Raw genomic sequence first — 16,403 nt, forward strand, 5'->3', positions numbered from 1 at the left:
CGTAACTTTCTTCTTTATTTAAAATGCTTCAAGACTGTAATATAGTGCTGGAACTGCAACCCCTGACCACTTTTTTTTCCCCTGCAATATACTTTGGGGTGTAATATTGGTCCTTACTGCTTTCTGGTGCATCCTCTCTAATGTGTTCGGTAGAATTGCCTATATGAAGATGCTTTTGTTGCAGGGGACAGAACCCTGGAGAAGGACCCAATTCTCCTGCTCTTGTCTTTAGCAGCTTCACTTCTCTGGATCTCAGTTTTCCCAAATACAAAAGAGGGGGAAATGATTCAGACTTCTCCTGCAAAAACACTATGGAAGATTAAAAGGAAGGTAGAAAAACTGAGACACAGGGAAAAAAAAACTCAGCATCACTGCAGGGAACAGGAACGAAGCCAGCTGTGCAGTGTGGTGATAGCAACATAAAGGCAAACAGAAGTTCAGGGAGATTGGAAATGCAGGCAAAAAACTGTAAAGTCATTCTAAATCAATAGTATGTTGCCTGGAACATGGTGTGTGTTTCTGCTCAGCCATCCTAAAACCAGTATTTTAGAATCATAAAGAGTTTGAGTATCTCTAACAAGGAAGAAAGAAATGGTGAAAATACTGAGATTGTTTCTTCTTGAAGCAGCACATTGGTGGCATGCTGTGAGGAAGAAAGCAATCAAAGAGGTGGGGAAAAAAAGGTAAAGGGTTAATAGGTACTTGAACTCCTGCTTCAAAACACAAAGTATTAAGGACTTAGGGAGTCTGAATGACACTGATCCCAAAGCTGAGTCAGTGGGGTGAGGGGCAAGAGGCTGAGCTGCAAATCCATCCCTACAGCTTGTGGATCCACTGGTACAAGACTCATCTTACTGGATGCAGGGATCTATAATGAAGTAGACATAAACAGTGTGAGAAGGAATGGGCATTCTGTTCTCATCACCTCTGGCATGCCTCTAAATACTAGGTCTGGAAGGGGAACTTCCCCAAGTGCCAGGTCATCCCAGGGCATGCACCCTTGTTTGGGATGAGGGCAGGTCTTTGGTAAGATCAAAGTAAGGGTTGGGGCTGCTGCTCTCATTTCTTATAATAGTTCCTTACTTCAATAGCTCTTAACTTCACTAGGTCTTCCACTCTCACAGGTGTTGGTGGAGGATGGCTGCACCAGGCAGCAGGGTGATGCCAGCAGGGAAGCTTGCAAATAGGCTTTCAAGACAGAGGAAAGGACAGATTGGTAGAGAGATGACTCTTCACACTGACCAGGGATGTGTGACATAATTGAAACACTGTCTCTCTCCCTGAATTGCAGTAGTTTGAATGATAATGGGAAAAGAGTGAGTTCGTGAGAAAATTAACTGAGCGAAGAGCATGAAGACCTTAACAAGTTAATTCTGGAAAAACAGTTCAGGTACAGAAAGACATGTCAGAGCCACACACACAAGGTGAAGAAAAGGCAGAAGAGCAAAACTCCCCTAATGGCCTAGAAAGACATTTTATAGACTGTTCTGTGGCATTTAGCATGAGAGAAGACATCTGAGCACTTCACAGAGTCCTTATTCATCTCTGCAGCCCTGCTGCTAGGTGAAGGGATGTATTAGAAATGCCAGAAATTACCAGATGCCCCTAGTCTTTTCAAAATACCTTCCCTGTCCCATGAACTTGTGACTGCACAGGTAAGGGCTTGAGACAGACGGAGTAAGGCCAGAAATTCCTTTGGGGTTTTCAGTGTAGGATACCTATTGCCTGAGTCTTTCCCACTCCTCCACTTCTGATTCACATATTTTCACCTGCAGCAAGTACAACTCCCACTCAATTTTGGTAGCATTTGTAAGCACCCATCATATCACACTGCAGGGCTCTGATCCAATGTTCCAGCAAAGTAGGGAGACCTTATTAGTGACCCTTTCTGGGAAATCAGGTTTTAGAGACTTGGCATATTTCTTGTAAGGGCATATGAGTCCCAATTCTCTAGGACAGCTCTGCAATGTGTAATCACAAAATTGTCTCTCCCCTTTTCCCTACATCACTTGCAGCTTCTGCAAGAAACCACAGACTTGGGCTTCTGTTCTTTTGTTGTGTAACCCTGTTTCATCTCCAGCGCAGGTCCATGCTGCACTACCAAGGGAAAGGGTTTACATGGATATGTCATTACAGGCTGTGTTGTAGCACATGGGCTGCAGGGGCTCAAATTAGGCTACAGTAGCTGTATTTGAGAGCTTGGAAAACTATCCCTGCTATTTTCTTCAAATGTCAGTTCCCTGCAGTTTTAGAACAGAAGAATGTACTATAAGAAAAGCCCAACGTGGCCTGTCACAGCATCACCAGCATGTCTCTGGGTTCTGTCTGAACACACTGCTACATGCCACCAGCCTTAGCTGTATTCAGGTCACAGTCAGGTTCCTAAATCTGTTCATTGCCAGAAGGCTTCTGGAGCTTCCCTCAAAGGTAGCCTAGGATCACCTAGAGAAGTAACAGCAATGGTCAGATGTTGTGCTTCAGGTCTGTGAGCCATGGCAGAGCACTGCCTGGGAGGGTACATCATATCACTGATGTCTGACAGCTGTGTCCTCCAGTGCTTTTAACCATGGGTACCTTTTGCTGTCCCTGTTGCGTCTCTTCCTTCTCTTCTTGGACCTGTTCTTCTAGGAACATAACTCAACTGGCTATCCCCTCCTGGCTATCTGGCTATCCATCCAGTCTCTTTCTTCCATCACCTTCTCCAGACAGCTCTAGTCCTACTGCCAGATCCTGCTTTCCTCCCTGCTTACCTCCTGCCAGTCCCCCCTGCCTTCATCAGCCTCAGCCTCAGGCTGTGCCTGTAGAGAGGGATATCACTTAGAGGGGAGGGCTCAGGTGACAAAATGTGTTCCCAGCACTCCAGCTCAACAAAAGAAAAATAAAAAAGTTGGGATTTTTGTAGAATTATATACAAATATGGAACATATTTCAAATTAGGCTAAATGTCTAAAGTGTAAAATTTCACCCCAAAGAGTAGACATTTGGCATCTGGAAAAAAGCTCTAAAAAAACCAGAGATTTGGGCAGTCACACTGCCCAAAAAAAAGCAAAGCAGGCAAACCCCTGCCACTGTTCACAGCAGTCTGCCTTCCAGCAAAGCCTTTGGGAGGAGCAGCACAGAGCCTTGGGGCTGGTCCACGTATCAGCAGCAGAAGGAGCAACAGCCCAGGGGGACCTGAATAAAGACCAGGACTTTCTGCACGTGCCCGAGACTGTTCCAGGGAGCATTGATGGTGTGTTCACCTTTTCATCTCCATTCCCAGCTCAAACAGGGATCTGGTTGGGATTTTTGTGCATGCAATGAGCTCCCTCGACCTCCTGTTCCCACATCATGTAGTGCATCCTCTCATGCTCTACAATCTGCTGCAGCTCCTCAAAGGGTGCCAGGGCCAGATGGCGTGATTTCAGCTGATAAAGGGGCTGCCTTGAAAGAGGCGAGGCAGAAGCTGTCTGGCCTGGTATCTTTTTCTGGTGCTGTCAACAGGAGGTGAAGGAGACAAGCTGGAGCTGGATGGACACCAGCTCCATTCCAGGGAGCATGGAAGGGAAACAAATTCCTTTAAAAAACTCTTCTGCTATTGCCAAATGGTGTCTGCTTGCCTTTATTTCAGAGACCTTCTGCCAAGCGCAGATCACCTCAATACGCTCTGGTTTTCACTCAGCCCGCTGTGCTACATGAAAGATATAGCTAAAATATCTTCAGACCATCTCAAGGGATGGCTGGTGATGTGGCTGACTTTTCATGTGCTGCTGACTTTTAAACTCAGCGTGGTAAACTGCTAACCAGCCTTGTCACTTGCTGTCCACAGTGTCAGGCAGCGCTGCAGCTGTCAGACGCCTTGCTGAGCCCAGCCCCTGGGTGCAGCACAGGGCTGGCAGGCTCTCCAGAACCTTTGCAGTGCACTGACTGCAACCCTGCAGTAACCAAGGGAATTGGGAGCAAGCTCAGTAAATAGTGGGAATGATAAAAGCCACTTCTGGTAATAAAAATGGATTTTTTTTCTTCAGGAACCTAAATTTTGCATTTTTTTCAGCACTGGGAGGGGAGGAAATATCCCTGCACTTTGGAGACAGAATAATTTATAAGCTGCTTTTATAAAAATCAGTGATTTCCCTTTAAGTCAGCTTCTGTGCCTTTGTCTCAGCTTCCCTGATTAGTCACATAATGAGGATATTTCTAATACAAATGTGTCAGGGGAGAAGGGAGCAAAACATTGCTTTATCAGAAGAGAATCTGTATCCCTCCGGATGCTAATTAGTCACGGAGATACAGGAGTGTGGGGTGGGGGCGAGGCAAGCTCTTATTTTAGAAACCAAAATGATTTGTGCCCTCAGAATTTCTCAGGCAGGGCTGGAAAGCCATGCCAAGGGAGGGAGTGCCATGAGATCTCCCCTGGCTTTCGCATCCCTGCCCCTCAGATGTGTTTGCCATGCTGCTGCTCCTGCTGCTGTTTGCAGGGTTATTTCTGTCGCAAGCTTGGCTAAACAGAAACTCTCTCCTTATAAATATGGAAATCTGATGGTTGAGCTTTCTGTCTCTGGAGACAAGTTGAAAGCGTGGTGCTAAAGAGAAAAGGGCTGCTGAACTCTGAGCTTAGTGGCTTTGTTTTCTCTACTAGTGAAGAGAAACTGGCAATTTTTTATTGCTTTGATACACCTTTGCAGTATGGACAAGTGAACTCTCAGGACTTTGTCCTGGGAAAGCTCTGAGCCCAGCAACAGCATGGGCTGTGTCAGAGTCTCTGCTCTGTCCAGGCTAAGCTGGTGTCCACCACTGAGATCCCCACCTGTCTGCAGTGTGGCAGATATGCTTGGGGCAGGAGCCCTGGGCAGCTGCACATTTTTGGAGCTGTGTTGGAAGAGTGTGTGATTTTTATATTTATTACAGAGCTTTAAATTCCAGTGGGCATCTATTATGGTTCCTGATGAACCTCTTGCATCATAGAACATTCTGAGTGGGTAGGGACCCACATGGACCATAGAGTCCAACTCGTGGATTTGTTCACGACAACCCCAGATGTTACACCATGTCCTGAGAGCATTGTCCACATCCTTCTTGAACTCTCACAGGCTTGGTGCCATGATTGCTTCCATGGAGAGCCTCCATTCCAGAGTGGTGGAGCCCCACAGTGCTTCTTCAGGGCTTTGTTTGTATCCTGTTATACCCCATCTCCTTTCCTGGGTTGAGACCACAGTCAGAGAGCCTGCAGAACCAGACACCCTTGCTGTCTGGAAGATGGGACGTTTACTAGGTGCAGGAGACAGGCAGAATGAAAAATTATTCTTGGAGAAGGAGTGAACAGAAGAAGCAATCAAACAGCTCAGAAAAGGATCTGAGGGGTTAAAGATGCCAGGGGTATTCCAGAAGCTAAAAGCAAATTCATCACACTTGTACAGAAGTTGAACAAGTAAAAATCAGCTGCCTTACAAAAACAAAACCCAAACCAACTGGAAAAGAACAGGTGACCCCAGATTTATGCTTGTAGTAGCTGTGACATTGAACCACTGATTAGAGCCCTTGGTCTGTTGAAAGGGGTGGATGTGGAGCCATCCCAGCTTTTCCGGCTATTGTTCTTACAGCCAGAGACTGTAAAAGCTTAATAACATCGTGTTTGCCATGCTGGATCCAATCAATGGCCTGTGGCAGCAATTATCCTGTCTCCAGGACATTGGTGGGAACTAACGTCACTGCAGCAAGGCTCTCCTGGTGTCATTTGTATTGCACCAGGTCTTTTCTTGTCAGAATATGTCACTTCTGCAGTATCTGCTAGAACCAACCCAAATTTGTAGTTTTTCATTCAGCCAAACTTTGATTTTGTCTTTCATGTACAGCTGGGGCAGCCGACCAGTGTGTGGAGGGGATCCATAAACGACTCTGTAGATGCTGACAATAATGGCATTTCAGTAGTAGACTCCACTTGTCCTGCACTTCCTCAGCCGGTTTCTCTAGGTGTTAGAGTTGTCCATGGGAAGGAAGCATAGTTCCCTGGAGTTGTCCGTGGGAAGGAAGCACAGTTCCCCTTCACTATGCAGGAGAGTCTCTGAAACTTTTCATTTGAGGTGGAAAACAGCTCTCCTTTGAAAACAGACTGTTCCTCTTGGTGAGGCTCTGTTAAAGATTTGAAGAAGTAAAGATGGGACACAGACCTGAAATAAGCTCTCGACAATAACTGATGGGCACAAATTCAGGCACTACAAGAACCTACCATGGTCCCTTGCAGACTGCACTGGGACTGTGCAGTTTTCCATAGGATACAACTGCAACATACAGCCAAGGGCCTGGGCTCCTGTTCCTGCTTCTGTTCTCCAGACACACTGTGACCTTGGCTCTGACACATGGCTCAATTTTTTAATCATTTTAACGGTATCTCCCCTCAAGAGTTGAGGTTTAAAGAGCAGTTGTAAAGTTGTATGGGGCTTTTTATGATCCTGGTTTGGCCAGATGCCAGTTGCTAAACTGACTCTTACAATAGCTACCAAGGAATCTGTGATGCTTTTGCGCCTTGAATACTCATTTTGCACCTCAGAGCTGTGGCTGTATAATCAGACGCACAAAAGGAAAGGTGTAATATCTTCATGTATATATCCTTTACAAGGAAGGAATTATTTTGATACTGAATTATCCTGAAAACATGCCTCAATTAATAGCTGATTTTAAATAGCTATTGCATGCCACTTGGTAAGTGCTGCAGGCAGTGTGGAGTGCAGTGTGGCATTTCTCTAATTTACAATGTTAATGATCCAATTTAAGTCATGTAAAGCTAGCACAAGATACCAAACTTATAAATGCATGTGATAATAGAGATGGCTTATGTGTGTGAAAGAGCCTGGAGGGAAATACAGTGTTAAATATACTCTATCATGTTTGAAAGGAAAGGGCTGGGGGCTGCTTGTGCTGCTGGTTTCTCAGAGGAAAATCTAACAGAAATCATGTAATTACTCCCGTTTTTCTTGTTTGTCCCTCAAATGCTTTCCCAAAGTATTTGGTCTAGTTACTGCATTGGTGCTTCCTCTGCTACTGTAGACTCCCAGGATTAGTCATACACCATCATCTAAAAAAGTTTCTTCCCTGTGCTGCAAATGTCATTTTTGATTAGGAAAATAGATCACTGAAACATCTTGTTCCCTTTCCACAGCTTATGCCTTTCTGTTTGCTGCATTTTGTTCAGCCTGGATGTGGCAGTCGGGCAGACCCTTTGTAGCCAGGGTTCCAGGGCAGCATTTCAGCACTGTAGGTGCACTGCAGCACCCACAGGGAGACTGGCGCTTCTCTTCTGACCCCATTTGAAGCAACGCAGTGGTCTGAACTCTGGCTACCTGTCAGTGAGCTGAGCTACCCCAACTGCAGATGTACGCAGCAAAAAGTTATTTTAGTGACATGCTGGTTTGGTGTAATTAACAAGACTAAAGGTTTTATTCTTGCAGCAATATTAATACTGCTGGCTTCTCAGTTGCTGATATAAAATGGTTTCAAACACCAATTTGTCTTACAATTATAAACTAACCAGGTTCAAAATCTGGATCGTGTAGTGGATATTGCAGGCCTAATTTGTTAAACAAGATCTGTTCAGTAGTTGCTTAGAAAGGAAAAACAGGAGTGTTGTAAGTGGTGCATTGGCAGAGCTAGTAGAAAGTCAATAAACAGTTGTTGTTTATTGCTTTGTTGAAATGGAGTCAGTAGCTATCAGAATGTTTTTCAGTACATCAGTCACTGTGTCGCCAGAATGTCATTTATTTTGACTTTGGTACAGGGAGGGTGGAGATGCTGAGATTAACAGTTACTGCCCTGGATCTGGCGGAGTGTGCATGTTGATGAAGAGTGACAATCGTGTCTTCCCAGGAGCCTTCTGCTCTGGACCCCATGTGATTCTGGAGTTCCTTCAACATGAGAGACTTAGGGAAAAGATTGTTTTCTTCAGCTCTCCCAGAGAGAAGGTGGAGGTCAGCCATGGTGCTTGGCAGTGGGTAGGGGAACTTAGAGAATGTCTCTTCCAGGGCTAACTGGTGTTCTGACTAAGTAGGTCTGGCATAGAAGGAAGTTCTTCTGTTAAGACAGATGGGGAAAGGGACCTAAAAAGACCAGGGATCTTCACAGTTTACACCAGATCAGGATCAGTCAGCCTGAAAACCAGATCAGCTCTCTTGAATTTCTGTGTGACATCAGTTTCCAACCTAGGTTTGCAGCAACATGCCACAACTTCATCAGGCAAATGTACATCTCCTTAGCCTTAACTCTGCAGTTTTTATGATACTTCCTTGTAATCCTGCTGCAATTTAAGATAATAATTTCTTATTCTCATGATGAGAAACATGAAAAAAAATACTCCTCTTTTTCACCCTGGTGGTCCTTTCTGTAACTGAAGACAGCTATAATATCCTTCCTTAGTCTTCCCCTTTCTTCTCTGAGCAATCCCATTTTTCTAGTGTTCTGGGGTGGTTGTAGCTTCTAGCTTTTATCCATAGGAATGATGAGGGGATTACATCGCCCTTGAAAAAATGGGCTCCAAACCTGAAGCACATTAAGAAAGCTGAAGCCCACTGAAGAAATCAGTTAAGCTGAGGCCTGAGGAAGAAATCATTAGAGTTTTTTGTGAGGCTTTCTGGTTCCATTCCTGCTGCACATCACCCTGTGACTCTCTCCTTTCTCTTGCCAAACATGCCATTATTACTGACCATTGTTTGTCTATACATTTGGTTTGATTCATCCCCTGTATAAATGTGGTCCCCTGTAAATTTGAGCCTTTCCTTTATGCTGTTTCTTGCATAGACATCAAACTGTGCACATCCTGGTTTTCAATCTTTTTGTTCCTGTTGGGATTTTTTGGCACTTTATGTTCATAGATACTTTATGTCTATATTGTAGTGATATACAGAGGCTACGGAGGTCTGCTGTCCAACATAGTGTGAGATTTTACATACCTACCTGTGCACATCAGAGTCCCCTTCCCAGAAGCTTTCTATAGCCGGATTTCTCAGGAATACCTGGCATGGTAAAGCTTGGGGCAGAGGGAATCTGCCAACAGCACAGCACTTTCTGTTCCCCAGGGTACTGATTGAAGGTATAAATATTTATTAGCAGCACAATGTTCTAGCCCAAGAGTCTGAATGACAACACTGAAATTACAGAAACTTCTCGTTGACCCAAATGCAACCCCTATATTCAGGGTGTGTGGTTTCTCGCTTGTTTTCTGCTCACTAAGTCAGTCCCCCATGCACAGAACATCTATCCATTTTTCAGACTCAGTGTTTGATGTAGGAAAGAAACAAAACATTTGGACTTGTCCTTTCCTGTTAGCATTTGTGTGCAGTATGCAATCCACATGGGCAGCTCCAGAAAGCAGATGTCTGCTGAGCTGCAAGCCCTCACTGTAAGCTGTCACACGTGTGTTGGTACTGAGACTTCCAGCATCTTTTAAGTAGGACAGAAGACAGCAAGTACATCATTGATGGGTACCGCAGAGAGACAAGTTAGCTGGATGATATTCTTGATCAGTTGGCTCGTACTGATACAACTGATGGTGGTCAGATAGAAGCCTGTGTACTATGGACAGAAGTGATGGTCAAGCCCTGTATACTGGGCTTTTCCTTGAATTTAGAGGATGAGGGCAGTTCTGCCCCTCTGCTTTTATCCAAAAAAAGCAGCAGAGCTGCGTTGGTGATCAATTTCCCACAGATAGCAAAGTGAAGAACATTTTCATAAGAGGTGTAAATATGACTGATTTTGAGAAGGAGGGGCAGATAAAGACTTCTCAAGTTATGCATATGTTTTCGAGGTGCAGCTGAAGACCAAAGAAATTGTGTGTGCCATTCCCTTCCACATGCACTGGGGTCCCTGAGGATTTGCAGAGTGGAAAGTGGGGCCTTGTTAAGGGGTCAGAAGTGTTGACTCTGAAGGAAGGCATAGAAAGCTCTGTTTTCCCAGGTGCTACCAGGGTGAGTTTGTACCAAGCACCCAACTCCATCATTTGGGGCTATTCCCTACCTCACAGTCGGTGTGGGTTATTGGGAGGGGTAGATAATGAGAGTAAAAGGCTATTGAGCTGATGCTTTTTTAAGTACTGCAAAATGGAAAGTGATTTAAAAGAGAAAAAATAAAAAAGCCTACTAAGCATGCTATCTTCCTTAAACCCCAGATTTCAGTTTAAAGTGTTTTCACCTTCTGTCTGTGCTCCTGCATACTGATGGTTCACAGCACTCCTGCTCCACAAAGGTTCACTGGAACTAATTTCTGATGTTCAGAAATGGCACATGGTACACACACTGTGGGACATGGCTGCTCCTAGCAGGAGGGCAGTTTTCAAGATCCTTTGTGTTGAGCCTATAGAAACAAACAATCTAATAAGAAAACTCCCCACCGTTCAAATGCTGTGATTGTGCATGCCCAATTAAGCTGTGAGCATGTGGGGAGAAGACTTTGATTAAACTCTGGCCCCAGCCAAATGTTCATGCAGTGCCCTGATTGAATATATACTTTCCTTAGGAATGAAGACATACAGAAGCCTCAGGAACAACAACAAAAAAATCCCTTAAATATATTAAATATCTTTAGCCATCTACAGTCCCTGCAGGCACTTCTCAGCACTTGCCTTTAGTTTGGGAGTGTTGTGTTGTCCTCAGTGAGCAAAAAGAAGTAACGTCATCTGTCCTAGGACCAGTCACACCATGTAACTGAGATTTTGATGTTGAGGGCGGAGCTGTGTGTATTGCTGTAGGGAGGCTTGTGAAAAAGAAAGAAATTGCCAAGTGAATTCCAATAGCAAAAGCCTGTGTTGAATCTCAGTGTGCTCTCAGGCATTCACTAGCAAAAGGCTAATCAGTCAAGTAAACGTTTCTCTGGACAGTTGAGCTGTAGAGAGAGAACTGCATCCATTCAGTACACACAGAAGCAGAGTGTGTTTGTGCAGAGACAGCTCCAGCCGAGCTGGCGTGGGAATGCTGCTGTTTTCACAGTGGGCATTGTTACTATGGAGTGCTGTGAGTTGCTGCAGAATGTCTGTGAAATGATGGATGGGAAATATGATAGTGTCTTGCCACTCCTGGGCCAAGGATAGATAGCTACTGGAGCTGGGGACACTGTCCCTGGCCCAGCTGGGTTTCTTGCCCAAAAAATCCATTTTATTGTCGGGGGGGAGTGGGCCTGGCCCATGCATGCACTAGTGGTCATCCACTGTGATGGTGTTTGTGATCCCTTTGTTCAAGCTGTGGATCACTTATGCAGCTGTAATGTGCTGCTGGAGCTGAAAACTATCATGCCAAACCTTTGGGAAGAATTCCTGGGGCTGACTCTGCTACCATGTCCTGCATTATTTCCACCTCCAGTGTCAGACGCTCTACCAGCTGCCAGGCCTTCTCTCTAGACTGTGGGGAGAGGAGAACACTTCTCCAAGGACAGATTTGTGTCCTTTTAAGATGAGTGTCTTAGACAGTATGGGAATAATCACTCTTTGAAAATCATCTTGGTTTTCTCCGGAGGCCTAGGAAGCCTTTTCTGTGTGTTTGGTCTAAAGCCAATTTTTGAGATTTCTCCAGCTGAGTTCACTGGTCCAGGCTCAGAGTTCAAATCTTCAAAGGCACCTCAGAACATTTCTCCCCCCCCTCTATTGATGTAAATGGATCTCTTTTGTCATGGTCAAGTTGCCTAAAAAGGTAAAGTTACTGTGAGCACATCAGTTTGCCACAAAAGGGAAGGGCTGGTTTGGATTTAGAGTTTTAGCATGATGTTAACAATGTGAACCTAGGCTAGTCTAGGAATGGCCTGACCCCTTCTCTGCCTTGTGGACTTCTGGCTTTAAACTCAGTGTACTCTTTGCTGGACTGCGCCAGCACAGGAGACAGTGTCATCACATGTGTCAGTTCCTATAATATGTCTACTCCTGTGCCTTCCTGCAGCCAGCACACTGGGGCTCACAGGACTTCCTTATTGTGTTCAGTAGCAACTAGGAAGCATGCAGGTCTTGGAGTCATGCTCCTTAGAAATGGCTGTGTCCTGCCTTTTCCAAGATTGGCAGAGAAAAGGTACTCATCCAGGAAGCCTGGACTCAAATGGTGCCATTTAGCACCATTTGGACATCCCTCTTGGACAGGTTCTAGCATGTGTGACAGACAGACATGTCCTTTGTGTTATCTAGATGTTCCCATGTGTAGAAGCCCAAAGATAAGGGAGCTCATGTGAATGTCTCAAATGCTGATAGCTGGATGGCTTTGGAGCCAACCATGGATTGTTGGTATTAACAGCTAAGGATTGTTAGTAATAGAACACTGAATAGAATAGGGCGGAGAAGAGGCCACATGGAGGTAGAGCAGTGCTTTTCTGGGACAAACATCCTTATCCTGGCTCCTGGAGACTAGCACAACACAACACAGCACAGGGGTAGGAACGAGGTCAAGAAGCAGGCATGTAGGAGGATATGGAGACCACCAAATACCCTGAAGCCTCCAACCCATTTCCACAGTAGCTAAATTACACAGAAAGGGAGAAACTTACCTCCAGTGCAGGGAAACTTATCTATAGAAAGGTACCCCCACAAAGCCCTGTGTGTGCACCCCAGGACCCTGAACACCCCATCATCTGCATTAGCAGTGGAGCCAGGACTGCTGATCTCTGTCTTTCTCTCTCTCTGTCTTTTTTTCTTCCTTTCTTTCTTTCTACCCCTCTTTAATTCATCTCTTTCTCCCCTTTCCTTTCACCTCCCTCCTTTATCCTAAACCCACTGCTGGGTACTTAATAGGAGGCTAAGAACTAATGTACCAATTTCCATGACAAGTGTGTAATTTACTAACAGAACTTTGTAAGATTTTGTGGACCCTCTAACTTTCGACATTCCTTTTGTCCACAAGCATCTACAAATCTTGGCTGCTCCCTTCCCCTGGAGGGTGAGAGGCTACACCCTGAGATTCTTTCCTGCATCTTGGATTCTGATCTATTCCCTTCTGGGCATGTTTGAGACCAGATTCATGTTCCAAGGATACCACATGAATTGGTCTATGATTTACACCTAAATGTTCTCCTGGAGGCTGTTTTTTTGGTTTGCAACTTGCTCTTACCTTTTTACCTAGTCACTGAACTGCTGCATTAGAGGAAAACTGCAGCAGTGACTGTGTTAGAGGAAAGCAGTAGAAATTGTGTTTTGTTTAGCATTGTACTTGAATGTGAGGTCTTGTACCCACCATACATTTTAAGTACTGTCAAAGTCTACTGGGTGGTGCAAAGGGGCAGGATTTTCATAAAATGTTATAGCACTACGTATGTTATTTAACTAGTTTCCACCAAGCTAGAGCCTAATTCAAAAATTACATTTTATCACCTAAGCACAGTGTATTAAAAGAGCTAATGTGCACTAAGTAGCTCAACAAGTGATTGTTTTTTTACTGAGAGCGAAGAGTGATGTAACCTTGCTTTGAAACTCAGTGACTCTGCTTTTCGTACAGGTGTCATTGCCAAATGATGAGTTGCATTTTACATGTAATTGTGTACAAAATAAAAACTCCAGAAACTGAGAGAGAGGCAATATCAATTCAATAGTTTAGAATAGTATTCTAGTATTTAATTTATGATGTCTTGTATGATTTCTCACAAGTGATGATTTGTTCATGTATTGGACCTAATGCTGAATGTTTGCTTTGCCTGTGCATCTCTAACTGTGATATACCCAAATTTACATACACATATATCTACATGGATGTTCAATTTAATTTCTGTCTTCTAGATGGGAGTAAGAACATGTTTGAAAACTAGTTTTAATTTTCACTATGGTGCTAAGTGGAGAGAGTTCCAACAGGTTTGCAGTTTGCTGTGAAAGGACTTCAGTTATTTATATCACTAGTAGAACTATCAGAGTTGGTAGTTTGTTTCTCTCTCAAGTTCTTTGATGTGCTGTACCATTGAGTTCAATACATGTTGTCTGCCAGTAGGCTGGAGCAGAATGTGTTTGGGGAGATTGGTTTTCCAGGAGGGAAATTTTAGTGACAGTCAAAGGTACTGTGCTGACAGATCTTTCCTGTCAGCCATGAAATAGGTCCCAAGCGGGAGCAGAAATTGAAATCTCCTACCCATGTAGTCCTCAGTCCTTCCAAGCTGGACTTCCACACAGACCTGGTCTCAAACTTTATAGTTTTAAGTTTGAAGTTGAGTGGTCTACTTGGAATTCATCTGAAACTGTAAATATGTTTCATACAACACCCCAAGGAGTCATCATGTGAAAATTATTTGGGACTACTGCCAGCCCAGGCTGAATTTGAACTAGTGACCCACCATCCACATTATATTCCTGGTATCATCCGTCATATAAACTTGATGTTGAAATTTGGCATTTCCAGAGGTACTTTTAACATAATAAATGTGCTTCCAAAGTTCTGTGTTTTGCCCCTGGGTACCAGTGTTCAAAACACTGGCATGTTCTTTGCTCTCTGAATGTGAAGGGAGTGGAGTCGCCTAATAGCCACTCAGAGAAGAAGCTGCAGAACTATCAGATAAACCTTTTTGTGTTGTTTCTGTTCTTTCTTAACAGGATCCAACAGCTGCAGCTATTTCGGACAGAGATTGTGATACGAGAGAGGGAGAGACTGTAGCCATGAACTATAAGCCATCTCCACTTCAAGTGAAATTAGGTGAGTCTGTGCTGATGGAGAGTGAAAAGGCTGAATCCAAGGCCTGAAAGACAGGATCATATGCAGATCTCTGTGCGTGTGGCTGAGCAGGCCATCAAGGCTCAAGCAACTCAGAGAGCAGTTTTATCATTGTGATTCTGCTGCTGTGATTCAGGGAACTGACCTACAAACATGTAAAGCCCATATATCCATGGATGTGGTAAAGAAAGGAAGCAATGCCTTAAAAGTAAGGCATAGTTCTTTTAAACCTACAGGTTTTTTATTAAGCTGAGATCAAGGCTTGGCCAAATAAAGAATGAAGATAATATGGAGGGACTGTAAAAAGAAGAGAAGACAGAATAGTTGCAACAAAAGGGAAAGGATCAGGGAGTTGAGACACTACCAGAAAAAGAGCTGCTTTACTGTGAGATGAAGGACTTTTAAGGCCATAAATGTTCCCACACAAATACTCATCTATTTCTGAGCAATATTTTTTAATTCTGGAAGCAGAATCGTCCTGTTACAAGATACTGCTTCCTTTCAAGGCTAATGCTTACAAGAACAATCTACACATGCATGTCTGCCTCCAAAACCTGAGCAGCTATTTAGCCGCACAGCTTCAAGAACCCGATGACAGACAAGCCAAAGGAACAGTGTGCTTTTTTGCTAAAAAAAATGAAAATCTAAATGTGGAAAATTTCCCAGCAGGAGCAGGAAGGAGTCCCCTGGCTGTCCTTCACATTGGAGAAAGTGACGTTGAGAGGATGCTGCTGATTGAGGGTGGTTATGCAAGTCATGAATACTCTGAAACAGTGGCTGCTTTTCAGGAAAAGGCAGGGAGCAGCAGTGTGTGTTAATGACAGCACAATTCATAGTTTGGTAGAAGATTATTACTGCCAGCATGCCATATGCCACCAGGATCCTTTTTCACTGCCAAGATAGTTCTTTAATGTTAGTAGACAGATAATTGCTACTGCAGTAGTTGTTTTGGATAATTTAACACCAGGAAACAGGTTAGAGAGCAATTGATGCTATTATTGGTAAGTCTGCAATATTCTTGCCTTTCTATGCAATGAAATATCCTCCTGAGATTCACTAACCTGACAGGAAATGGTGCTTTTTTAGACTTGGCTTTGGTAAGTAATGACACCATTCTAGGAGATCAGATCATTGAAAATAGATTTGGATCCAGGGTAAAGAAGTTCAATTCATACAAATTAAATGGAAGAGTAATTTGAGGTAGATTTTTAACCAATCTCAGTATTATAAATAAAGCTGGTAGAATGAGAAAGTTGGGAAGTCAATACACATCAGGTAGTGTTGAAGGAGAAAGTAACAGAAGAAAGGACATTACTAATGAAGTTCTCCAACAGTCATTTTGTGTATATGTTCATTAATGACTTTTGCATAAAAAGCAGGAGTCAGCGGAGAAAGTTTAGTAGAGCATATTTGGGAGGAATACATATAATAAAGACTCAGAAATAGCATAGAGGAAAAATCAATGAAAACTGGAATAATAGGAATGGGAAGAATAGGACAGGAGAAACTCATTGTTCTGTAAGCTGACATTTATCAACTCGGGATGACTACATCAGTAGATTGTAAGGTTGCTATTATTGAAATGGACTAATACGTGAAAACAGGCCACAGTCACACTTCTGCAGAACTTACCAGCTTTTTTCCAGGAATCAGATAGAGGAGAATGATTAGCTCTTTCTGCCAGAACTTCTGCTTTCCCACACAGTAAATATTGTCTTTCATTTAGCCAGTGCTGAGTGGCATGAAGAGTCAAAGGGAAGTACTGGAAGTGTTTGAACA

The 16,403-nt window shown here is 43.7% G+C and overlaps 1 protein-coding gene across 3 annotated transcripts in view; it reads left to right on the forward strand.

The window, feature by feature from the left end:
* FAM219A (family with sequence similarity 219 member A) overlaps positions 1 to 16,403 on the forward strand; it is a 92,632-nt gene that overhangs the window by 39,488 nt on the left and 36,741 nt on the right. For all 3 annotated transcript variants that reach the window (XM_030968275.1, XM_030968276.1, XM_030968277.1), the window contains exon 2: positions 14,507 to 14,606. In XM_030968275.1, the coding sequence (XP_030824135.1) occupies positions 14,507 to 14,606 (100 nt within the window). The remainder of the gene's footprint in view (positions 1 to 14,506; positions 14,607 to 16,403) is intronic.

Source organism: Camarhynchus parvulus, chromosome Z (genome assembly GCF_901933205.1).
Source record: "Camarhynchus parvulus chromosome Z, STF_HiC, whole genome shotgun sequence".
In the NCBI taxonomy this organism is placed as follows: domain Eukaryota; kingdom Metazoa; phylum Chordata; class Aves; order Passeriformes; family Thraupidae; genus Camarhynchus; species Camarhynchus parvulus.